The 27,723-nt window shown below is 30.6% G+C and overlaps 1 protein-coding gene across 2 annotated transcripts in view; it reads right to left on the bottom strand.

The window, feature by feature from the left end:
• Positions 1 to 470: 470 nt before the first annotated feature.
• Positions 471 to 27,723, bottom strand: part of LOC100159383 (cadherin-23) — a 37,302-nt gene continuing 10,049 nt past the window's right edge. The window contains exons 2-29 of one of the 2 annotated variants that reach the window (XM_001948115.5): positions 10,922 to 11,153; positions 10,699 to 10,847; positions 10,400 to 10,618; positions 9,939 to 10,103; positions 9,671 to 9,800; positions 9,401 to 9,576; positions 8,988 to 9,327; positions 8,629 to 8,884; positions 8,293 to 8,567; positions 7,902 to 8,236; positions 7,458 to 7,772; positions 7,098 to 7,371; positions 6,843 to 7,007; positions 6,526 to 6,774; positions 6,370 to 6,458; positions 6,146 to 6,303; positions 5,886 to 6,070; positions 5,549 to 5,772; positions 5,262 to 5,450; positions 5,051 to 5,183; positions 4,803 to 4,963; positions 4,493 to 4,732; positions 4,083 to 4,408; positions 3,810 to 4,008; positions 3,541 to 3,742; positions 3,317 to 3,458; positions 2,869 to 2,967; positions 471 to 2,798 (exon numbers count right to left, since the gene is read on the bottom strand). In XM_001948115.5, coding sequence (XP_001948150.2) covers positions 2,708 to 2,798; positions 2,869 to 2,967; positions 3,317 to 3,458; positions 3,541 to 3,742; positions 3,810 to 4,008; positions 4,083 to 4,408; positions 4,493 to 4,732; positions 4,803 to 4,963; positions 5,051 to 5,183; positions 5,262 to 5,450; positions 5,549 to 5,772; positions 5,886 to 6,070; positions 6,146 to 6,303; positions 6,370 to 6,458; positions 6,526 to 6,774; positions 6,843 to 7,007; positions 7,098 to 7,371; positions 7,458 to 7,772; positions 7,902 to 8,236; positions 8,293 to 8,567; positions 8,629 to 8,884; positions 8,988 to 9,327; positions 9,401 to 9,576; positions 9,671 to 9,800; positions 9,939 to 10,103; positions 10,400 to 10,618; positions 10,699 to 10,847; positions 10,922 to 11,072 — 5,637 coding nt within the window. In that variant the 5' untranslated portion in view covers positions 11,073 to 11,153 and the 3' untranslated portion in view covers positions 471 to 2,707. Of the gene's footprint in view, positions 2,824 to 2,868; positions 2,968 to 3,316; positions 3,459 to 3,540; positions 3,743 to 3,809; positions 4,009 to 4,082; positions 4,409 to 4,492; positions 4,733 to 4,802; positions 4,964 to 5,050; positions 5,184 to 5,261; positions 5,451 to 5,548; positions 5,773 to 5,885; positions 6,071 to 6,145; positions 6,304 to 6,369; positions 6,459 to 6,525; positions 6,775 to 6,842; positions 7,008 to 7,097; positions 7,372 to 7,457; positions 7,773 to 7,901; positions 8,237 to 8,292; positions 8,568 to 8,628; positions 8,885 to 8,987; positions 9,328 to 9,400; positions 9,577 to 9,670; positions 9,801 to 9,938; positions 10,104 to 10,399; positions 10,619 to 10,698; positions 10,848 to 10,921; positions 11,154 to 27,723 lie in introns of both variants that reach the window. The other variant, XM_016808183.2, reaches the window with a different exon arrangement.

Genomic DNA, 27,723 nt, shown 5'->3' on the forward strand with positions numbered 1-27,723 from the left:
CTATAATACATCATAATATCATAGGTACATCCGAATATCCGATACATGAATTATCAATTATGTATAGGTTATAAGATTCGAATGATTGCGTTTCAATAATTTGATTGAATTCAATAAAAATTAACACGTTTGATATATTAATATGATAATAAAAAGGCACCTACACATTCAATCATCCATAAGTCATAACAATCGGTTTATAACATTTTTTCAATCATAAAAAATAAATACACATTTCATTGTTTAATACGAAATATATAACACAAAATAATAATATTGTAGGGCATTTCAATTTTGATTCGTAAAGTATATACATTATACATAAATGCGGTACAATCACTCATAAATAAGATTATAAGTTCTATAAAAAGGTACAACAATTAAATAATAATCATAATAATAATAAATAATAATTAATATATGTAGGTTACCAATATTATATAAAAAATATTGTTGATAGTAAAATATGTAGGTATAGTGGATATACTTATACTATATTATACAGACATACAATATAAACACTAAAAACATATAATTAAAGTTAAGGTTTATCATAAATAAATATTAGATCCTAGATAGGTCTTGCTTATAAACGCGCAGTATCTAATAGCATTGATTATACTATGTATAATCAATGCTAATAGGCAGACGACAGGCACCAGGCGTTATTACTCGACCCGATTGGTGAATTGTGACTAACTCATGGAAAATCTGCTATGATTTTGACAAAAAAACCTAAACCGAAACCGATGGCGGAAATCGATGGCTTAGCCTCCTAAAAACTAGGTCGTCCTACCCTCATAAAAACGATTGGCAAATAATTTGAACATTTCAGATTTACGAATCTTGTCCGTAGAAAATATTGGTAAGTAGGTAGATTTGTTTATAAAATAAATATTCTGACTGAACAAAAAATTACATATTTTCTACGAACAGTTTTTGTGAACGTAAATCACGGTCACTGGCTATAGTTCACTCGAAAATAAATTAATTTACGTAGGATTTCTCGCCAGTGTTTGAACTTTTAAGTTTTAGTTATCCAATGTAGGAATTGGGTTTATAGGTACGTAAACATAAATGCTTTAAATTCAATATTTTATAAATTTTCATTATTTTCAAGTATAAAATAGTGTACAATAGTACATTTTCGTGATTTTGATTTCCTACTTACCTACATATTTCACAGAAAGGTGGAATTACATTTTTTTTAACAATAAACATTTTATTTATTATGAAATTTTAATACTATTCTTTAAGTGAGAAATAGGGAAAATGGAGAACAAATTATTAATCGTATTATATAGGTATAATTTATGCTGTACCCTCTCTCACACCCAATAGTTATACCAGATTTCCGCCTATGAAAATGGCCAAGTAGAAGCAATCATGGTACCTACATAGTGATTATTTAGATATTATATAAATTAACTGGGTACAATATAATAGTATTCTAATAAATACTAACTATTAATAGTACATTACAGACATTAGTACCTACGATTTATGACAAACGTGCTTATACATAGAATAATTATAGAGTAGTGTGCTTATGGCTTCAAATAGTTTGTCACAGAAAAACATTTTTTACTTAAACTGACTATGCTTTTACCAACGTCTGTGTAGTGAATTTCATAAAGGTGTAAAACTGCTTGAAATTCATTTAAAATACCTACCCGATTAACATTATTTAAAGGGATCGCAAACGGACATTACTTTGTATCGATACATACCCATATTTTGTTTATCATACAATCGTCAATCATCCGAACTAATAAAACGATAACATTTCTCCAAATCGGATTTTCTCACGAAGTTTACCGAAATTTATGCTGGAGGTGCTTTCCCACATTTTCGAATTTTAACATTTACAACGTCTCCTACATATCAATTTGAGATTTTCAGATACCAAAACTGATAGAAATGTATGTGTGAAATTAAAATAAATAGTTACAAATAGCGGAAAAGTCGTTAAAATTAATGATGAATTGACGAGTTTAAATTTGTTTTTAGAAGTATTGTGATAAAAAGATCAAATTGTATGATAGACAAAAAGTAGGTATATACTATATATTACCTACTTTTTGTATATATACTATATATTTATTCGTTCAGCGGAAAAATAACATTCTCTCACGCAACAGTCACATGCAGTGTGCATGTGTAAGTTATGCGTTCTAATACGCACACTAATGATAATTTTAACATACACAATCAACAACCCTCGCACATGTTCTGCATATTGACTATACTAAACTCCTTAAGAACAAACCGGTTGCTATACCCTTAATAACAATAACAATAAGTAAATATAGTTGGCAATTCAAAAATAGGTACTGTAATGGGATTTGTCTCAAAACAAATTGCCTAACAGTATCATAGACGTAAAACCTAAATCATTAGTTTACTTAAGATAACATAATATTTTGACGATCCAACATTCTCTTGAGACTATAATATATAGTTATCGTTCAACAATATTGCAGTTCACTCACTGTCCCACTCTATAGAATACATAAAGATTTGGAGTCAGCCTTATAGCACTAAACATATATTTTATATATTAGGTTTGTTGTATAAAATTAAAAAAAAAATGTATATCGTTGTAGCCTGTAGGTATATTCTCCGGCCGGGTCACCGTGTCTTGAGCGTGGTGGAATGTTGGTGGTCATCAACTGCAGTTACCTCATCATACCTGTTAAATCTAATGTCATAACTCTGTAGTTTCCAAGTTCTTTACCGTGATTCTTGTCCGCTCATAGTAGTCATCAGTACTGTCCGTGTGTATGTTACACTCGTTACTGCAATCGAAAACCAATTCAAAACCTATTTGAGTATAATAACATATGTTTGTCCAGTCGTTGTACCAACCTTTTGATAAATAATGTAGTCGTTGATCGCTCTATTGGCTGAGGCGACGTCGTGCTAGTAGTAGTGTTGTCGTCCAAAGAGTCGCGCTCCGATGTTTGACTTTAACAAAATAAGTTAAAAATTTAAATAGTTAAATAAATACCTGAGGTTACTGATCTATAAACGCATCTGTGCAACTGCGCGTTTTGTTTTAATAATAAAGGATAATTAAATAAAAATAAAAAAACCAAATAAATCAATTCGATCAGATAGTTTATCACACTTAAACACCAAACTACACGAACCATTTATACCATTGGTTAATTAATATAAACCTACACAAGAAAGATTATTTTTAAATTTTAGGACTAAAGCAAAAATATATCACTGTAATTGTAACTTTTAAGTTGATACGACAAACACTGTGGTTTGGCGATCAAAATATGCTCGAATTGATATGTAAAATTACCTTAAAGTCTCTCTGTCTTTGTACCATTCGTTTTCATACGCCTGCATCCACATGGGATTTGATCCCGCCACACTGTGCATATTCGTATTCGGTACGCGACCACCGATTGCAGCGGAATTAACATGATCGGAAGTTCTAGGATCTATACAACATCGACAAAATAGTGAACACATATTTGGATATTATTTCTAATATATATTAAAATTTAAGGTTCTAAAGCTTACCAAATGCGTGTATAGTGGCCGCTTTGAGTTGTCTACGATAGTTTGAACGTTGCGACAGACAAATGGATACGACGACTATTAATAGTAACCCCAAGAAAAAAGTGGTACCGACCAACCACATCCAAATCACATTGTCGTCTTTCATTGAAGCTCGACGCAATGGTTCCGGCTCAGCTGCCTGTGTATCGAGTACGTTGAACTCCTAATGATAAATCGTTATTCAATATTATAATATCATAACCGGATACATTTATTAAGAATTAAATTACTTTAAATAATGAATCTAGATGCTCGATGTTTTCATCTATAATCCGCAATACGTGTGGAACTTCCATGATGGAATTATCATGATGATCGACGAAATGTAGATACATGTCCGATCTTGTTTTGTCTACTCTGCCGTCGTGGGTTTCGTGAACTTTGTACTCGTCAACGTTTACTATAGCTCCAGTAACGTTTCCTAAAATTCTATTATTAAACAATACGATCAAAATTGGTTCATTGTAAATAATACATTACATTAATAATAACTTTGAACTTACTCTCTAAATATTTCAACTTTTTCCCGTAGCTGAGATGGATTCTGTCGAACGACAAACCTGACTCTTTGGTCTTCACGTAACAAATAAATTAGTACTCGTGCCGTATCGTATAGCCCGCCGGTGTCATTAACCACCACTTGAAAATCAAAGTAACCTTTCATACCCTTTTGAGGATCAAAATTCAAATAGATCGCTCCCGTAGCTATGTCTACCAAAAACGGGGGATATTGAATACTATCCAATCCTTCTGCTAGCGATACTTCCAAAGAACCAGGAACGATGTAATATGACAATTCAGCATTGTTTCCTTTATCTGCATCGATTGCCTAAAATTAAAAAGTATAAATTTGGAATATTGGATTATAATAACAGTAATTTTCTATAGACAGATATTACACTATTATTCTTACCTTTATTTGCATAAACTCTGCACCAAAATCTGCTTCTGTAGTCACGCCACCTGTAAATACTCTTTTCACAAATTCCGGTGCGTTGTCATTTATATCGTTAACAAAAACTAAAACTTTAAGTAAACTATCATCATCTTGAATAAAACCCTGAATCGGTGGTGGAGAGTGTAAACAATCTTCACTAGCTTTCACAAGTAATTCATAGGTTTCTTTAACTTCACGATCGAGTTCATAAGCAACCTGTAGATCATATTTAGATAAATAAAATATGGTTTATTTAAATTATTTCATATGTATATTTTATTCTTACAGAAATCCTATGGTTAAGAGGTTCCACAATAAATAGGTTTTTATCGTTTCCAGATATCACATAGTAACAAACCGGAGGTGGTGTTTTTTCTAAATCGATTAACTCCTCTCGATCAACTGTATCAATGAGCTGCCAGTATTCAGATCCTGGTTCGCGGTGTTCTAAAATGTAAACATGTAATAATATATTTATCAGGAATTTGTTATTTTTGTTTTACATAAATATTAATTTTTATCAAGAAATATTACCTGTGAAATTGACGGTGATTTCATCAATTAAGAATCTAGGTTGAAAGTCATTAGTACTCCGTACGTGAATTGTTAGTTCTAAATCGGACGATAAGGGTGTTGGTATACCAAGATCATAAGCTTCTATACGGATCTATAAATATTTAATGAATAATTAAAGTAAAATATTTAATATTATTATAAAATATAAACGTAGAACTCAGCTTGGTACCTGATAGATTTTTTGAATTTCTTTATTTAATGATTTTTTTAATGTGATTAATCCGGTCATTTCGTCCACCAAAAATGTCTTCCAATCACCCATTAGATCCTGTTTAAAACGATACCTAACTTCTGCATTTTGGCCGACATCGTCATCAATAGCTTTCACTGTAATTACCGGGCTTCCAATTGTCATATTCTATATTTAAAAATACGCTCGTTATAGACATACACATTCAATAATTTATTGATTTACAATTTACATTATAAAATATGTTATATACTCTCAATTCTTACTTGAAGCAACCTAACGGTTACATTGTATGGTGGCGACACGAAACGGGGAGCATTGTCATTGACGTCTGTGACACAAACGTTCACGGTGGCTAAACTTGACTTTTGAGGATCACCACCATCCTGTGCTCGAATGAGAAGACTGTAATTTCCATAGAGATTTTTCAACGACGAAGTTGTATACAAACGTCCAGACCAATAATCAACATTATGTAAACCAAATAACTCTAAAAAAAAAAAAATAATTAATCACAATAATTATTTTCCCTCAACACATAAATATACGATACTTGTTATGTTTATAAATATTATTATGTTATAGTTTTAAGTTGTTACCAACCTCTTTCATTCCCATCCTCTATAGAAAACATTATTCGACCATTAACTGTGGTCGGATCGTCTGCGTCTGTAGCTTTTATTAATAAAATCATATCACCTACGGTATGAAACTCTGTGACAACGACGCATTCGGAAGGTAAATGGTCGAATAACGGAGCGTTGTCATTTATATCGGAAACCGTCACCCTGTTTAAATAAATGTAATAATTAAAACGATTGTTTGTGTACAAATATGCAATGTGACGCACGATTGGTACTCACATAATTTGTTTGAAGGCGTTCCGACTTTCGCCGGAAATGTATCCGAACTGATAATTATCCCATGCCTCCACAATTAAATTATAGGTACTGGTCTGTTCTCTATCCAACGTATCGGCTACTTTCAATACTCCGTTATTTGTATCAATTGTAAATTTACCCTAAAAATAATTGTTGCTAGTATGTTTGAATATTATTCTTAATTAAAAATCTTAACTTTGACTTACCTGTGATGATAGACGATCCAACAAGTATGTAATTTTACCAAAATCGCCTGAATCTGCGTCCATTGCTGTAATTATAGCTACTGATGATCCTATGAAAATGTATAAACGTCATAATATGTTTTAATTATTAGCTATATAAAAATTAATCATATATACCAATTGGCGTGTTTTCTGGAATTGTTATGTTGGTGGGTGTATCTTCAATGAAATATGGATTATTATCGTTTTCATCGATTACACGTAAAATAACATCTGCAAATGAAAACCGAGCTGGAACTCCATTGTCTGATGCTCGAACACTAACATTTATCCAATGTACTTGCTCGTGATCGATACGACCAGCCACGACAATTTCACCAGACTCGGGATCTAGTCTAATTAAATCTGTAGCATCCATTGACGAATCTGAAACATTAATCAGTGTTAAAATGTACCGTTATTATATTTTAATTAAAAAACTTAATTAAATAAACCTTCTATTGAATAATGGATTGTTCTGTTTTTATCGGCATCGTCCGCCATCACGGTGATAATAGGTACACCAGGTTGACTATTTTCCATCACAGTTCTTTTATAAAACTTTTGACGGAACACTGGGTCATTATCGTTTTCGTCATCGACATGGACAATTAAAATAGCTATTGAAATGAAAAATATAAATTACAGTTTTAATCAAGTTCATTAAATAAGTTACGACTTATTACTTTTAGATCGTACGTTTTACTTACTTTGAACAATTTGTTTGCCATTAACTGCAGCAATGTCTTCGACTACGAGTGCTAGCCGGATAGTTTCAACTTTTTCTCTGTCCAATAGCTTACCCACTCTTAGATAACCATCTACGGGGTTTAAAGCGAATGCCGATGGCCAATCATAATCTGTCGGTCTAATGATAACTCCATCTTCATTTCTAGCTTCTGAAGTGTTCACATCGATTTTATATCTCAAGACCGGTTTTGCATCTGGATCTTCTGCTTCAACTTTCGTAATTATGCTACCAACCTAATTAATATACAATAAAATATGATTTTAAAATAATCTACTAATAACAGTTTAATGTAATAACTAATAACTAATAAGTTACCCACCAATTCGTTTTCTTTTACGTGAACCGGTTCCATTTCTTTGAAAAATGGGGGTTTATTATTTACATCTTGAATTTTAATCGTTACGTTTACAAAAGAACTGAGTTGTTGATCACCAATCCCTCCATCAATTGCCACAACTTCTAAATAGTATGCATATGTCTTTGGCTGAGTCTTGTCTGGGTCCAAAGATGCCCCATGGGCAACTTTTATCACACCTGAATATGCATCAATCACAAATTTATCTTCTGCTCCACTACTAAGTCTGTACACTACAATGTTGTTTGGGGCAGATCCATCTTCATCCCAAGCATTTACCTACACGATTTTATATGGAACATGAATAACAATGAAACACACAATTCAAAATATCTTTAGAAAAATTATTATTCCAATTCAAATATATTTGACGAAAATTATCTTAATTTTTTTTTTATGTAATCTTACCTCTAATACAGTGCTGCCACCAACTAAATCTTCAGAAATAATTGTTTCATAACTTATGCTTTCAAATGTTGGTCCAAAATCATTAACATCTTCTACGTATACAACTACATGAGTTTCATCGGAAAGTGATGGCAAACCGTGATCTTGTGCTTGGATCACCAAGTTGATTGGTCTCAGATTTCCGTTAATACTGTTAGTGCTCTTTCGATTTTGTAGCTTTTCAAAATCTACTGGCCTTATTGGTTTTAAAACGCCCGTAACGGAGTCAATTGAGAAACATTCAACTGGATAGTCAGAATGCAATATGCGATATGATATTTCCGAATTTTTAGTGCCTAAACATTTAAAATAATGAAAATAATACAGTTAGATTTGTACTACACAAACATACCATTTAAATCTAAATCTCTTGCTTCCACGGTGACTGGTGATTCAAAGATCAGATGATTTTCTTTAAGTCGTGTTTCATACTTTGAAGAAAGAAATCGCGGTGAGTTGTCATTAACATCTTCCACGTTAATAATTAACTGAACAGAATTTCTGTTTCCTAAACCTAAATCATCCCGTGCTTCGATTGTTAAAAAGTGTTTAGATATTTGTTCTCGATCAAATACAGGTCTGTCGGATTTTATTATAATTTCTCCAGATTCCGCATGTAATTTAAGACTATAATAAATAAATATGTTTTACAATTTTTTTTATCTCGTGATGTAAAAGTGTTACTTACAAATCAGCGCAACTTCCTCTTATACTTGTATATCGTATACCGCTTGTTCCAAATACACCAGAATCTTTATCAGTGGCTTCAACTTTTCCAATAGTCTTACCAGATACAGAATTTTCAGAAACAAAAACTTCATAAATAGATCGTGAAAACTCTGGGTAGTTATCATTAACATCTCGAATGTAAACGGAAACGGGCACAACACTATATTTTGGATTTTTAGCTATTGTTTCAATGGCGACGATTGTAAAGTTAATAACTAAAAAAAATAATTACAATAACAATTATCATCTAAGTATAGACTACCTAGTCAAGTTAGGTATATTTTAAGGATTTAAAACGCGTATTAAGTTTCATCATACCTTTAACGAGTTCATAGTCTAAATCAGCTGTCTTATTCACACGTATCAGAAACGACGCTTCGTTTATACCTTCGGAAGGTGTAATATCGAAGTATCCAATTCGTCCTTGTTGGATTCGTAAACGAAAAGTTCCATTTTTACCTTGATCGTAATCATACACTTGTGGTATTGAGTCTCCAATAAAATTCACAGGGGTATTTTGTTGGGCATTTTCGTTAACTTCGGCAATGTATTGAGTACTACGGAATGTCGGCGTTTCATCATTGACGTCCGTAACGATTACGGTGACTTCAGTTTTTGTTGAAGGATTAGGGAACACATTCTTTGAGTCTTCAGTGGCCTAAAATATTTCAGAGAAAATATAACAAAATGTATTTACAATTATACATATGTAAATAACCATTTTACCGCACCATAATCTCAATAATAATGGCACCAGTTTTAATAATAAGTGGATCCTCCCGATCCAAAACGTTCGTTGTGTAGACAATACCAGAATTTGGTTCAACTTGTAACATTCCATTGCCCCCACGTGTAATTGAATACACTATGCGGTTATCTATGCCACGATCTCCATCAATTGCTTTTACTAATTATCAAACCATTTATTTAAATTAATGCATAAAACATTGTTCCTAAACTATTATATTTTAAAACGTTATTAAAAAAAAGACAAAAAGAACCTTGAATTATTGATGTCCCTGGTGGTGCATCTTCGCTTACTCTTGCTACCGGTGTAACAACAACGAACTCGGGAGGTTGATCTTCGACATCTTGTACTTTCACAAATATGGCAGCTGTACCGGTTTTCCTCTATTTCGTCAGAAATAATGATTTATTAGTTAGATTAAATAAACAAATTGTTGTAATAAAATTACAGTTAGTGATTTTAAATTTCAATATTAAATTTTTGGTTGTGGGAAATCCGAATACTATCATAAATACACAAACCTTCTCAACGGTTGCACGATCAACAGCTAAGATTTTCAATTGATGCAGCGATGTTTTTTCATAATCCAAGCTTCCCATAAGGCGTATAACGCCTTGGCCATTTAATGTAGATATAGAAAATAAGTTACTTTCTATTGCATCCGAGTCTTGTAAATGATAAACCACCTACGTGAGTAATAATTGTATTCAATTTTCAATTATACTATTTTATAAATAGTTATTAAATATTGTTAAATGGCGTAAGAATAGTTCATATTAAGCAATATCGATTTTATTTGGTCACCCTAAATATAGGGATTCGTTGAGTCATATGTTGTTTACCATGTTGTACAATGGTCTAATGAACACTATAATACATAATTTAAATAGTGTATATACTATATACACTTATACAGTGTAAACGAACTTGAACGAGGGTGATGATCGTCAGACCGTGAAACCCTAATTTGTTGCTATGTTACCTGTCCATATGGGCCTTCATCTGCATCGGTGGCCTCAACCGTTGCAATCACCGTGGGCGGACTGTCCTCAGGTACAAATATTGTGTTTTGATATGGCTTGAATATAGGTGCATTGTCATTTATGTCATCCACAATTAATAAAAAACTCTGAGTAATGAAATTTCCATCTCCCAAGTGACCATCGGTCAATGTCAACACTAGTGAATATTCGTCTTTGGTCTATAAAATAATCTCGAAGTATGAATATTATAGTTAAACTAAACAGATATTTTAACATTATATGTACAACTCTAAATTACCTCACGATCTAGTTCAATTTTCAGATAAATATTAGCTTCACTTCTGCCAAAATTTTCAACTCTAATAACTTTATCACCTGGCTCTCGGACACCAAAAATTAATTTGTCGGCATCAGGATCAATACCACGAACCCGATAAATGAGACTTCCTAAAAACAAAATTCAAAGTTACGGATATATTATTTTCTCACTCGTTTATAAGCTCATAGTAAATTGTACTAACCAATAGGAGTCTCAGGGCCTTCTTTCAGCCGAACAATAATTTCGGTTTGCCAGTCAGTGACAAATTGCGGAGGCTTGTTGGCAGAAGAAAACTGCACTAATATCACTACTGACAACCAATATATTTTCCAACCATTCCGATAGACAACCATATTTCGTCCTCGGTCGATGACATTATTTGCCGTTTTTCAACTCGGCATGTTATTATGATTAAACCTTGTTGGTTTTCATATCTGAAAAAACGCGTAAATATTGAAATTGACTAAATGTAATATAGATATTAAAGGAGATACAAATATACAATATCGTTATTTTTGTATCTTACACAGACTTCCCGCAAGCCACGGGAGCCACATTTATATGACGGCGTTTAGACGTAAACGAATATTTCTATAGAATTGATTTCCACGGTTCATTATTTTATCGATTTCAAACTTGTATGGTTGTCTATTATATTGAAGAGAAATGGTATTTACGTGCATTATTGTCACCGAATATCCATGTATTATATAGTCGTTATTTTATCATAAACAGTTCACGCATATACGACAGAGGAATCGGGGCCGCCGAAATAATAAGGCCTAGTAAATCGGTAAACAAATAATATGGACGAGAATGTGATGGACTCTAGACGGTGTAAATGAATGATAATGTACTAAAAATATAGGTTAACAACGAGATGCCTGCAACGGTTGAATGATTCACAACATGAATGGTGATGAATCACGGTGACGTTGAAAAAAATTAATATATAATAATGTATACATTTTGTATAGGTACTGTATACAGCAGCCACGAGGATAAACGAAATCTCTACATAGTACGTGGGATTTGACGATTCCACGGAACATCTGCTTTCAAGTTTCGTTGATCAACGAATGAAACAAGTCACGGACAAAAGTCCAAATTTTTGTCCAATTAGTGAGACGGCAAAATGATTATAATTTTATTTTCTATTCGCATATTTATCTATTGATAATTAATGGAGTAGCAGATGTTGATACGTTCTATTTTGACCGGCTGATACACAATCCTGCTTTGTCACTGAAGAGCTTTACTGAAGTGAATCATTTGAGTTTCATATTAATTTTTAAAAGAGTGGGCTTACAATTAAAAATAAAACACGTACAAAATAACGATTACATAAAAACAAAAAAATAAACGACAAATGACTTTGTCTTGGAAAACAGAGTGTTGTTAACAATGTTATGATAAACGATATTCTTGACAGTCTACAATTCTGAGGATTGTGTTTTACATAGGAAAGACTGAATGACCGTCGTATACGGAGAAAGTGTTGACTGGAGAGTAAAGACTAAACTGTATGTCAAAATTTGTAATACTTTAAATTTATTACTGAACAATTATGATAAATTAATAAATTATTATTTATTATTATATACAATATGGTAGGTAAGTTTTAAACATTTTTTTTATTACTCACATCTCACATGCTTAATATATGACTTAATACAAATAAATATATTTTTATAGTATTTCATAAACAAACCTAAGACTAGTATATCTGAAATCCTTCATATGCTCGTAAAGCATGATAGAAAATGGTTGGTTAAAACTATTTAAAGGTTAAACATAGGTGTCAAAATACCTACTAATTATTATATAATATGATTTTAATTAAGTAAGAACCTAATTTTCAAGTTATTTATTATTTTTATTATAGCTGACAGGTATGCATCAATAATATCAATATATATAAATAATATAATAGTAATCCGATTGTATACATTATTATCTAAATTTAATGGAAAGTATGACATATTAATTTATTTTGTTCCAGTTACTTTCTGTAGCATATACATTACATTAATTTGAAATTATTGTCATGGTTGAAGAGAATTTACGTATTATAATATAATGATGATGAACTAAAAGCAAATATATAATAAAACTGAGAAAGAAAATTAATTGTATCTGTTATAATAAATGTGTATATATATTCAGAGACCAGAGTAAGAACTTACAGTAAGCTCAATTTATTTTAAAATAAAACTTGACATCTCATCGTATTATTATTATTTAGAAATAATAATCGACATTTTTATTAACACGTTTGAATAAATTATTTTGTTCGATAACACTTTTATATAGAACTTAGTGGTTCTATTGCGTTATTAGTTAAGTCTAAAATACTCCAATGATTATTTTATAATTATACAAAAATACAAAATACACACGAGTAATTACTTGTTTTTATTTGCCTATTCTGGAAATAATTTATTTATGTAGAAAGAACGAGAACTATGAGCAACTAGTTTGATTCTATTACATAATACAATTATTGCATATTATATGATATAAAAACTCGAAACTCATTTTCATAAAAAAAAAAGTTTCTAAGTATCACTAAGACTAAGACTCACATCACTGAGAAAATTAAAAATATTTTCTATGTGTAATCTGTAATTCTGTAACTACGTAAGATTTCGTGGTTTATCTAGTAATTAATATTGAATATATAGAAGTAGCTTATTTAAACGATTTGATGTACTCTTATAATAAATTAGTCTTGATTTTCGTAATTGAAGAATTAAAACTCCTGTTTTATAATCATCCACTATAGTGGCTATACCCACATCATCGGAATACTTTTTTTTGGTATGTCATAATATAGGATGTACCTACATTAATATTATTAAATACATTATAACCTTACTTAACCAATACATTGATAGTTGATACGCTATGGCCTAATGTGTGATTCACAATCGTTAAAAAATCGTAAATCGTAAATAATAAAATAATATAATTTTACAATTTTCGATTCAATTATTTTCGTATAAGTCAACATCATAATATATTATATTATGTGTGTGTGCCTACTTTCATCCGGTCATTTTTTTCATAAACCTATACATTCAATTGATCTTGCGTAAGTCACATGAACGTTTATAATCGATATTTATCTTGTTCCGTTATTATTTTTTTCACAAACGTAAGAGATACCTTATTGGGGGTGGGGTTGTATTGTTTCGTAATATTATAGAAAACTAAGGCAATCCGCTAACTATGAACTATTCAACTATATATGAATCTAAGCGCCGTGCATCACGAACACGATGCAAGGATATAATAACAACAATATCTTCTTATAAGATTTACGAAATAAGAAAATAATATGCCGCCATGACAAATCGATGATATACATTTTATCTCTTAGGTAAGGTTTAATATAATGATTCAAACTAAAAATATTATGATAAATAATTTGACCTATATGTATTACTCTTTAATATGAAAGCGTGTTAAGTAAAAAATAAAAAAAAGAACAGTTTTATCCAATTTAATAAATTTAACAAATATATCATTTAAGTACCGTTAACTATATTTTTAAGACATAATTAATTGGACATAATATTAATTATATATACAAAGATATATTGCACATGAATAAAATAATTTATTTTTAATAATTTAATTAACTCTAGTTACCTATACTGTTTTGAGTAAGTATAATTTAAAATTTTAACTTAAATGCAATCCATTCTACTTTCTAGAAGGCATTTATGTACAAATTAATATATTGGTTAAGTTAATTTTAATATTGCCAAAATAATATCGTTAACTTTTGTAGGTATTATATAAATGATAAAAATTACGAACGTTCATGTTCTAAAAAGAACAATTATAATTAATCTAATGTCAAACCGTAAGATTGATGATTATACTAATATAACCTACATAAAAGCTTTATATTAGCGACATTGTCTAATAATAAAACGAAACCTCACTTCGTTATATTATAATCAATGGCTTATCAACATCATTCAAAAAATAGCATATAATGATATATATATATAGTATTGACGTTTATTATATAACTACGATTGACATTCCTACAACTGAGGTGCTGAGCAAATATAATTTACCCAACTTTTTTTTTCAGTTTCTATTTAGATCTATGATGATAAGTTCAGAAGATAATCAAGTTATAGTCATTAATATTTATCTATTTACATTTTATAATTACTAAGAACTGTTTGAGGTAATAAGTACTAGATCTATACTATGTCTATTTTATATTTTTTCAAAACTATTTTTAAGAACTATTATCCTTAGAAAATGTATTTTAATAACTCAGAGACTACTCGTTATCATTTTTATTTAATACAGTATTAAAATTTTCAAAAATATAATTTGCTTTAGAATAAAAAAAGAAGATTTTCATTTGAAAAAAATAAGTTTGTATCGTCACAGTACACTATTTAAATGGTATAAAAAAATCTAAGTATTTCTATATTTGGGGGTGAATATGCTTGGTGATTTATCATATGTATTATATTTTACGTAGATTACCTACCTATTGGCTACTACCACAACTTACATAGATCTATTGAGTCAAACTTTTTGATCCTATTTTTTTTTTTGACGGTATCGTAATCATTGATAAGAAATAAGAACTATTTTTACTAAGGGCATATTATGGTAAGACTAATCAATAATAATTAATAAGAGATCCAAAATCCAACCAAACCATAGAAAAGTAACATTTAGTGTCAAAGACAATTTTCGACGTAGATAGAATAAATAATTGAATATGCTATAATAAGGCTGTATGATATATAGGAGGTATATATAGGTACTATATTAAATTGTAATTTGTAACAGTCATCAAAGTGAAGACTGTAGTTGAATAATATAAATTATAATCACGAAATAAAACGCTATAAATATATCTACTTCAAAAAATCAGAACTAGCTTTTCATTTTTTTTTCACTTTTCTATTGAATGTCACCGACTTCAATGTTTTAAACAATCTTTAATTTCAATTTCGATTTATACATTTATCATCAAATGTAACAATTGAGATAATTTTGTATGAAAATAAATCGTTTTTCAATCTATTACCAACAATAGTGTATATTATATTATTATATTCCGCAATATAGCATCATTATTATAATTGTTATAACCATAGGTAAAAATTTTCGTATAATTAACGAGGTATAAGGACATCGTGGTGGTTTATTTTTTTAACTCTTGCGCATTGAGTATGCGTACCTATATATTATTTTGTACGCGGAGTTCCATACATTCATTATGATGTACCTACATTGGGTGCATAGTGTTGTCGTTTACGACGTTCACGTGCAATCTATTAGGTACAATAGATTTTAACACAATATATCTACTATATATATACTATATAGCCTACGTCAGGAGCCTGTTATTATTTACAGTATTATTGTCTCATGACTATATCGCTTTTCACTTATTGGCTTATCCAATTAATCGAACAATACTCCGCGGCCGTGTAATCGTTTGAGCAATATATAGTATACTATATTATACATATAACTATAAAAGTATAATACACTGAACGTCTGTACAGGCATGTATATGAGGTAAGTACCTACCGCGAGGAGGTGAGTGGGTTATATTGAGAATGTATTTGGAATTGTGATCGTTCTGATATCGATTTATTTGATTTTTTTTCATGGACCAGCTCGCATATATATTATATAATAATATTATTATCATATATCGCGTAACTATTACATATTTTCAGATATTAAGTATTATACACTCATACAGATTTAATGTCCAAAAATAAAGAAATCAATAAGTAACTAAACCACCGCCGGGGCTTTCAAAGTGTTACACGACTATCTAGTCTTTCTCAAACTCTATCTTGTCTCTCGCTTTCTTTTCGGAGATGTCGACTCTTCAGTTTCAGCAGCACCACGATATTATAACATCACACCGCATAGAATTATAACTATCATCGTTTATCATACAATAATAGGAATTATGTTTTTCATGCATGCACGAGGCGACTGTACGTCTCGGAATTATTTATATTATCGGTCAAACGAATCGATATAGAAATACAATACGTACAACCCTGGGTGGCTAGGGCTAAGGAGTATAGGATGACTACTCTGGATGAGAGGGTCCACAAGGCAGAAAGAAAGACCAATCGCCACGGGATCGACCTATTTAGGCAATTAAAATACCGTGAGAAAATCGATGTATGACCAAAATCGGGCAGACATGATGTGATCATATTGTTACGTCAAAACTATATACACATATAATGTAGTGTATATTATATCCATCGGATTCGTTCAGAATTTATAAGGTTACGATATTGTGCGAGTGCGATATCCACCAAATAACACGGAACGCTCGATGCTCGTCGGTCCTAAGTCACGCTCGTCCGTCGACCGTATTATATAGGTGGGCTGCAGGTATATACACGCCGCAACAGTCAGTGTGTCATAATATAACGTGCGAGCACGCATCGGGGCTTTCGATAATTATTATTGTTGTTGCTGTTGCTGTCGCCATTGCTGTTGCTGTCGGTGGTAGCATTGCCGCTGCAGTCCGTGTCCGTCGCTCTTCCTCCTACGCCAAAGCGGAACACGCCGTCTCTTTTATGTAATTTTATTATATTATAATTTTTTTCTTCCGTTCCTTTATATTATAATATATATATATTTATTTATTTTATTTACCTATATAGAAACACTCGTAGACGGCCGGTCACGCCACGCGATTCTCGCACACGCTTCGCAGCCGGGGTTATTATGATTATTATTATATTGTTGGCGGTTGTGAGGGCCGTCACTCGTCCAAACTTAACCCCGATTTCAGGCGCACGTTATTGTGCTATCCATAGGACGCGGACGTTTTATGAAGGCGAAGCGAAGAAAAAAAAACAAGCAAAAATACTCATCGCGCGGTGTCGTGTTCGAAACGCGTAGTTTGTCCGGCGAAAGTATTTATAAGTATATAATATATGTATACATCAGTATAGTGCGTATACATGTGTGTAGTATACATGCGAGTATATTATACTATATTTATAATACTCGCAGCAGTGTATAGTGAGAAAAAAATGTTTTTTTAAAATTATTTTTTCATTTCTCTGATATACAGACTTGATAATTTGTTAGCACCGAGAATAACGGGTTTCCAATTTCGGTACAGCGCACCATTCAACGCATGAAAAACAAAGTTTTGGTTCATCGAGTCTGATGACCGGTTGGCGACACGACTGCAATACCGCGACGACGTAGGAGAGCAAAATATCTTGTGATTTAGCACACAGTTTACCTTGCTCTGCATCATCACTTTCGAAAATCGTTTATCGTGTTTACGATAGTATAATATGTATCATATATTATATAGTATAATTGCAAAGCAACAAAATACGTCTTATTGTATAATATTCTATGTTTCTATGATAACTATTGGTTTCTTGTTTTTATAATTTACAGAACATATTTCACTAACAAATTAAAATTAAGAGCAACAAACTATTCAATAAAAAAAATTTAAAAATATTATAATATATGTGTATCATTAAGTTAACATATACCAGTAAAAAATGTTTTTATGTAAGAATGATTTGTATTTCTCAACTTATTATAATTTAAAAACTTCCATCGTTCCAATACATTCACCATAGAATACGATAATATCATAATTCACGGATCATTGAATTATTAGTATTTAAATTGTATTACTTATTAGTAATGAATTATAATACGTACAAATCTTATTGTTCTTATAATATAATAAGTCATCGTTCCGCGAATCACTGATCATAAAGCGTATCTAACACCATATTATTTATATATATATATAATATACAAATACAACATTATAACATTTATAAAATAAAAACAGACGTATAATAGAACTTCGTAAAGTAAGAATACAGGATGATTTTTTAATGAAATAATACATTGATAATTTAAAAAATTATTACCATTTTGGAACATATTTTTTTTCCATAATTTCAAGTCATAATTGTGTAAGTATGAGATGTAATACGTTAGAAAATCATCATATATAGTACATTGTATATAGTACTAAATTTGAATGTTTATCACAACACTTTTTTATTTACTCCATCATTAGTCATTAGATATGCAGATCATTCGGTGACGCGTCGAGGTGAAAATAAAAACAAAGACTGAGACTCGGACTCAGATAGCTTAAAACAAAATTTATAGGCAAGTAATCTTTAGGCTATCGTAAACGTGCTTTTGGTCGAATGTTTAGTCCAATCCAGACTAGTTTATATAGGTACCTATAGATTTTACATATAATATGTACTATGTCACGAAGTTTCTTCTTGTTTACTCTCTGTACACATATAAATCGTATAACCCGTTCCGATTTCCGGCACGAGTTTTGATTTTGAACTATAACTACGGAGACCACCCGAAATATTTTTCGATAAGTCCTACTGCTTTCTACTGGTACTTATGCCAGTAGCGGATCCAGAAGTTACCCAAGGGTGAAATTTACAAAGAGGAATTTTCAAAATTAAATCACTTTTTTTTAGCCAAATATTATAATAAAAAATGACGCAAAAAAAACAGCACAAGGGCCGGGCGAACGCCACTTCGCCCCTCCCCGCCTTGTATCCACTACTCACTGATGTTGGGGACCCACTGCTGCAGCAGACTGCAGTCAATAATATATAATATATAATAATTGTACATTACATAATTACCACACAATCATCTCGTGGTATTTACATTATTTTATTTTGCTCGAGACGCAAACATAAAAAAAAATATATGACAATAATAATATAGTTGATATCTGCACGACGACGCGCGACGTTCCGACGGTTACGAAACACTGGCTTTGGCGTTTAGTTTGTCCAGTGAACCTAATCGCCGCAACACGGCATGTGCATTAAGCGGATACATTATTATGTTATTTTTATTATAATATAGTTGCTTTGCGATACGACGATGAAGGGAATTGACGGTGTACCTAAACATATTAAATAGCGGTGACTTTGGTGGATATTCGGATATCAATTTCAAAGCACACACGAATTTTAGACGATGGATTGGAAACCGGACACCAGTCGTATATAGGTAGTCAGATAGTCAGATAGGTACTACAAAGCAGAGGTACTTTTCCGATTTTTTTTATAGTTTCTGAGAATAGAACGAGGAAAAATCATAAAGTAATTCATATACAAACACACAGTATAAGCAACCGTTTAAACAAATTCTTCAATCTTCCTATACTATTCCCGAGATACACAGGCTCCAAAAAAAATTTGATAAGTCTTATCTACGCAAAAAATATAATTTATAATTTTATTATATAATAATAATAAATATTATAGAGCAATAATACATATTATATAATGCATAATATGTATCATCTAATCGTATGTATCACTTCCGAATGTTATATAGATACAGAGATTGGAAGACAGTCGTAATAATAATTGGCCTGCAGCAAGCGTAAGTACGTGTCGCATGATTATTATTGTTTATTATCTTTAAAAAAATATATTATCAATCAGCCATCCTGATTTTTTTTTGACATTATAGCTGTACCTAGTATACTATCTAGAAAAATACTTAACAATCCAAGTTTACTTAATAATAATAAAGACAGTCAAGACAAACAACAGAGACTGCAGTGTTACCATGGTAACTTTTGTTTTTTTCATTCTCGGTTTTGGTTCAATTATTCCGTTAAAATGTTCTTGTGCCGGTTCCAGTTTAAACAAATATAAATCAAGGGTTAAAGTTAGAGTTCCGGTTAAAATTAGTATTTAAATATGGTTCTAAACTTTTAATTTTTAAATGTATACTTCGGTATATTCTGTTTAAGAGGATGTCAATAACGCACTATTCGTTTTCTCTCTCTGGCCCACGCGCAACATAGACAAAACGCGTTTACGCAAAATCATTTTTTCTATGCGTTTAAGTAATCTTAGAGTAAAGGCACCTATTACAAAAAAGATAGAGAATAATATTTTTTAGGGAATGACTTATCGATTTTATATTTTATTATTATTTTACTTTGTATTCCACTTTCAAAATAAATAAAAAAATGATGTAAATTTAAATGATGTTTAAATTTATTTGAGACAATATTTAGACAAATCGATATGTCACATTCCATCAAAAGTATTTGAAAGTATTCTCTATCTTTTTTGTAATAGGTGACTTTACTCTAAGTTTACTTAAACGCATAGAAAAAATGATTTTGCGTAAATGCGTTTTTTCTATGTTGCGTGTGGGCCAGAGAGAGAAAACGAATAGTGCGCTGACATTCTCTTAATTGTGTACTTATACAGTATACATAAATAAAATAATAATTTATATCATAATATATAAAATGTAAATAATATAAATAGTCATTTAAATTAATAGATTTCCCGAGAAATAAACTACTCTAAACAAAAAAATAAGTTTATCAAAACACCCATATAGGTTCCGCGGAAAAAAATATCACGAAGGTAAAAATAACTTAATAATCATATGTAGTATAAAACCAGATATTTTTCGTTTAAAAATATAAGTTCTGTTCATATGAGAATATTTAAATTTGGTTCCAGTTAGGTTAGGTTACGGTTATCAATATTTTAAGGGTTTATAGGTTACAGAACCCATTTTTTTCAGTTCAATATTACAACTGAATAAAGTACTTAGAACAGTATACTAGCTTTTAAACAAAATAAAAAGATAAGAAAATGTTAACATTAAAAGGTTATACAATTTATGAAATTAATTCTTCATTTCTCCAGAAAATTGGAAAAATAGACTTGAATATAAATATTGGTATAAACTTATACGACATAATACATTTAAACGTAATATTGTACAGTACCTAATCTTATGAATATCTATAATAGATAATAGTTGTGCACGACTGCAGGTGAAGGATTCATGCCTGTAGATCGACACCGGTCCGTATACACAACACATGATATACAAAATAATATAATGTATACAACATAATATGGTTTCTCCGGCTCATCGACCCGCGGCCATCCGGCACACCGCGTGCAGACCCATCGTATCACGCGGATCAGATCGTGCGGATCTCTCGGATCGACCGCGCGAATCCCATAACAATAATATACAACGACATGCAACATGTTAATAATATTATTATCATAACAATATTGCAGCACATCACAGACGAACCGCGATCGGTTGAGAAACGCGTGCGGGACGATTAGCAATATAGTTATTTTCGTAGTTGTCGTGGTGGCCGCGTTTCTCTCGAATAAATTCGCTGACATAATCGATGAGTAAAATATGTTCGTGTTATTGCCATCGATTTGTAGGACTTAATAATAAAATATGTATCTAATCCCGCAGAATTTATGCCTATAGGCTACTATATAATACAATATTATTATAATTTATAACGTAGTAGATGGCATTAACATATTCGGACAAAACAAAACTATATAATAATGTCACCTATAATTTAATACAATAAACGTTAATAATAAACTGAAATAAAAAAATATGGTTTTGAAACCTAATGAAAAATAAGTTATACCAGCTATTATAGTTTTAACATAGGTATTATTATTTTGGATTCTGAGTGGAACAATGAATGTACTGATTTTACAATGATGCGTGTGTTTTTTTATTTTTTTTATTTTTGTGTCTGTCTTTACGGTTTGGGGCAGTAAAACTGCTTCGATTTTCTTCAACAGTATCTTGTTCGATGGGAAAGTGAATATAGTTGGTGCATTCGGGAGGTCAAATTTTAAAATTCCCAATAGTATTCAAAAGCGCCGGGAAATTAAGGAAAAACGGGAATTTTTATGCAAAATTGGTTTTTGGCGTAACTCTAAAATAAATGAACGCATATACATGAAATTTTCACTAGTCGTTTATATTTGCATTTTCTATAGGTACACGATAAAATTTTCAAAATATTTTGATTTGTTTTAAACTGTTTAGGAACATTTTCTGTTTCCAATTTTATTAGGTAGTCTTTTTTTATGAATGTCAATAAAACTTTATTTGTGGGTAAAAAGGTTTGAAAATTTAATACAAGGCTCCTGCTAGTATATTGTTACAATGACATTTGAAAAATATTAAAATCCTTAGTCACAGTTTTTATTTATAAGCCTACAAAGTTCAAATCTTGACAAAATACGGATAAATCATGAAAATTAGAAAATTATTTTGAGTATTTACATGTATTTACAAGTATTTACATTTACAATATTGGATATTCACTCGATTTCTCATGTAGCGATTTCCTTATTTTGTTGTTATTTAAAAACGAATAACTGTAAATACAAGAAAATTTTACAGAATGTTAATATTTTTATTTTATATACACCATACAATTTTGAAAATATTTTGACTTGTTTTGAACTGTTTACAGATATATTCAGTTTTCAATTTTTTTAGTATTTTTTCTATAAATATCAATCAAATTTTATTTGTTGGGTAAAACAGCGTGAAAATGTAATGAAAGGCTCCTGATATATTGTTACAACAGCAGTTGAAAAATATTAAAAATACGTAGACACAATTTTTTTTTTATAAGCATTTAAAGTTCAAATTTTGACAAAATTTATCAAATTTAAAATTTAATAATTATTTTGTAGCTAAAAATTGATGAAATGTTCAACTTTTGTAGCTAAGGATTGAAAATTCAAAACAAGGTTCCACGTACTTGAATAATTTAATATATAAATTACTTTATTCACAATAATATCATCAAATATACTTAGTAATACCAAAGGCTGACTGACTGTTTTCGCTCAGAATCGTTTTTCTTATACAAAATTATATGATTGAATTCAAATTTAACACCATCCATTACAATGACCCACTTGTAGCCTACTGTACAGCAGAGCGACATCCACTTACCCACCTTTTTGTTATTAGTTTTAGTGGTTTAATGAAACTATCAAATATATGTGTCTATTATTTATGTACCTAGAGTAAGATATAATATAATAATAAATTTACATATTTATGCGTTTCTCTGAACCTATTTTCATTTTGATATTAAAAATGAATCAAGTAATTCAATGGTTATAGTGTTATACATTACATATCTATTAAGATCAATATAAAAGTGAAAATAAAGTTAGGACAATAATTTTGTAAGTGGTATATAATACGTAATATTGTGGCATTTTATCAATTATATATTATGTGGTTAAGTGTGTACACACGAGAAAGTATATTTTATTATAATATCTAGTAGGCACCTATCTATATATCTATGTAAGTATATATGAGAATATAATAATATATTATATTATATTATATTATATAGTTTTCGATTTATTTAAATACTATATTATTGGTTTTGTGATATATGATATCTAAAACGGGTTATTCGTACAATTCATTCATACATTTTGGGACGTTCTACTGTTTTACCACAATTTAAAGAGAAAATTACCAATTAATTTACAAGTTATGAGCTATAGCTCCGCGAGTTTTTCGTTTTCAAATAAATCCTTCCAAACCTCAGCAACATGACTTTTCCATAGTAAACGCAATAGTAAATGTCAGTTCTACATTTTCAGAATGTGACGTAAGATATATTATTTCCATTGCGATCAACGCAAACACGGACGTTGCTGTAGGTACTGCAGCCGTTCGGATTCAGAAAACCTAAACTCAAGTGCCGAGGACCTACGTTATAGTTGTAATAATATGGTGAACCTTAAAACGTGCGCCACAATTTCCGAATAAGGTATAACACTCAACTAGTAGCAATGAATGCTGCAAAGTTATATCGTGCAAAAATTCGGTGTGCAAACTGTATAATTTAATGACTAAAAAAGTTGCCAAATAAATTGATCTTATATATGGAACACGACGAGACCCATCTGGAAGTTTTTTTCACATAAGCGACAAATTGACCTAGGTACATTCCATATAATTTATCAAATATCAGACTTGGTACGTTTTAAAATTGAATACCTAAATATATATTTGATAATATACAGAATTTACTTATAATCCTATGCCTCTCCCGACATCCCGTAGCGGTCGATTCTTCACATTTTTTCTTCTGATTGGGATCTTACCTATATTTATGTATATTTTTTAGCTGTATATGGGTGATAGATCTATGGAGTATATTGTCATGTATGTATTATGATTTATGACCTCATAAAATTTTACGTAAAGCGTTTTGCCATTTCGTTAGTACGCTTGACATACTGCAGTATTTATAATATGACACAATTCTAATTGAAAGTACCTAAATTATACGACTATATATATATATATCTACTTCAAAACATTTTTGGAAGTAATTTTAATATATACAAATACAATATTTAAGCCTTAAGACACTTTATTGATTTGTCGGTATCTATTGACAACCTACTATAGGTAGTTTAGTTATAATATACTTCAATATTATTATAATATAATATTTAAATAATACAAAAATGTAACGACAAAAATAATGTGACAATACTAGATGTATAGGTTGTAGCAGCGGAAACAATAATTAATATATCTATGCTATCTGTTTAAGACGTGCAAACTGCGAAGTATTTTTGATAATAATTTGCTTCGGCTTGTGCAACAAAATTGTAAATATTATGTAGAAATATTTAATATTAAAATACCAAATTCATACATGATGGATGTGATGGGTCGTTGGGATATCAAATTGCAGAATCAAATATTTATTATAATATAATTATTGGCTTTACCTATCGATACTTACCTATAATATGTTACACCTGTATATAATACTGTAAATATAATATATACCTAGCTGTTCGTGTCGACATTGTGGTCTTATACTCTTATGGGCCATTTGGAATTTTTTAAGGAGCACATGAAATTATTATTATTATAAACGGTATTCTTTTGTTTTTGTTATTTCTTTTTATTAATGAATATAAAATGTTGCCCATCCGTTTACTTCCGACCATATTATACATATTATTAGTTATTAGTTATTATTTATTACCATTATAATGACTGTACGCATTCAAAACTCGTCCGAAATTAGGTTATATTATATTTATATTATAGTGTAGGCGATCAGAGGTGAGGTTTATGAATATTCTAGATAATATATAATACTGTGAGCAGAGCCGGTCTTTCGAAGATGGACAATGCAATCGAAGTGCGCGTGTATAATAAATAATAATCATTGGTAATCAATGGTAGGTATACCGTTGCCGTTGCTATTATTCCCGTACACAAATATAATGCGTACATTGTCCGACGGCATAATATTTAATAATAATATTAACGATTCGTCGTGGAAATAGTCGAAGATACTATACATATTATATACCCATGTTTATCCATATATCTCGCGAAAGCCCGCTGAAACGTGCGCACCTTATTTAAACGTTTGCATTTTACGGTGGTTATGGTATTATATTATTATACCCAGTACCCACTGTTAGTTATTACCCAGGCAAGAAAATCGGTGAAAATACCGATTTGCGCGGCATGTCAAATACTATAATTTGGCGAATCATTTACAATAAAAATAATAATACAGCAGTGGGTACACTATGTTGTACACAGCGATCCAAGTGTATATTATTTTAATATATACGTTTGTCTATCCCATGTATATAATGAGATGTAAGTAGAGCACAGGGAAAACAAACATATGTCATAGTTGTCTCACACTATGATATTATGATAGTAAATTGTTTTTCATATTAAATTTACTGTTACAGATAAGCTAAATTAATTTCAGTTTCACGACTTTACAAATGAAATTTTTATAAAATGTTTGGTTATTCGGAATGTATGATGTATATTAGATGATTAATATCATGTTTAATATTATTATAGTTTATTCACCAATATCTAATAGCTTTGAAATTAGTATATTTATTAATTATTTTATAGTATATATCTATTGAAAATTGGTTATATATGAAGCAGTGAAGAATTACACTAATATATGTTATATAATATAAAATAATCTTAGGTACCTACCTACCTAGGTACTATAATTTTAATCGTAAAAACACAAACATTTAAAAATTAGAAAACCAGAGTAGTTGCTCTGTTGTATGGTAGGTGTATGGTAGGAGTGCACCTAAAATAACGAGGTTTGCGTGAAAATTCCCGTTTTCCCCAAAAAAAGGGTTTAAAAGTTGTTCACGGTTACAACAACTATGACTGACAGGGTACGAGCTTTTAAAATAACTTATTATTATTGTATATTTGGATCACACGTAAACACAGGTAGGTACCTATATAAGTTTTGCTTCCCCCTATTCCGGATTTTTTCTTTATTAATATTTTACTTTTTACTACCCAAAGTAAATTAGATCCAATTTTCTAGGCACCATAAACTACCCACACAGTTGAATGATAGAAATATGGAGTGATATGCGCAAAACATAATATATATGTTACGGTAAACGACGTGAAACAGAAAATAACGTTATTCACCGGTCAATGTTGTTATTGACCAAATACATAAAATGAAAGTTTTACCAACTAAAGTCCAACAAAACTGGGCAGTACTCTTACAATTTTCAATAAATCGAAGCACTACCAAACTTTAACAAACTGCCAACTATACTCCAATAAGTACATCACAATAGGTACACACTTTTTTGGTTGTCCATCTCAATTAATGGGTTTACCTAACCCTATAACTCACTCAGTCATAGACAAACAGTATTATAGGTAATCATAATTCTTAAAATATCCTCCACCTGATTATTATCAATATTCCTAATTTCATACGGTTAGGTATAGGTAGTACATTTTTAAATATTTTAAATACAGTTTAAGACTTTTTGAGCGACTATCATAGACCATTAAATTAATATTTAAATTTTCTTAACATTTCGGGGGGGGGGGCTGCAGCCCCCTCAGCCCCTCCTGACTACGCCACTGTTTCATGCATATTATTATATATTAGTACATCTTCGGAGCATTTAATTTCTAGCCCTAATTCTAATATATAATGCGTTTGGCGTAAGGTAGGAGTCCAGGCACGGATCCAAAGCACAGATGTGAAAGGGGCTTAGCAATTTTGTTACAAACTTCAACACAAATACAATATAC

This window comes from Acyrthosiphon pisum, chromosome A2 (genome assembly GCF_005508785.2).
Source record: "Acyrthosiphon pisum isolate AL4f chromosome A2, pea_aphid_22Mar2018_4r6ur, whole genome shotgun sequence".
Lineage (NCBI taxonomy): Eukaryota > Metazoa > Arthropoda > Insecta > Hemiptera > Aphididae > Acyrthosiphon > Acyrthosiphon pisum.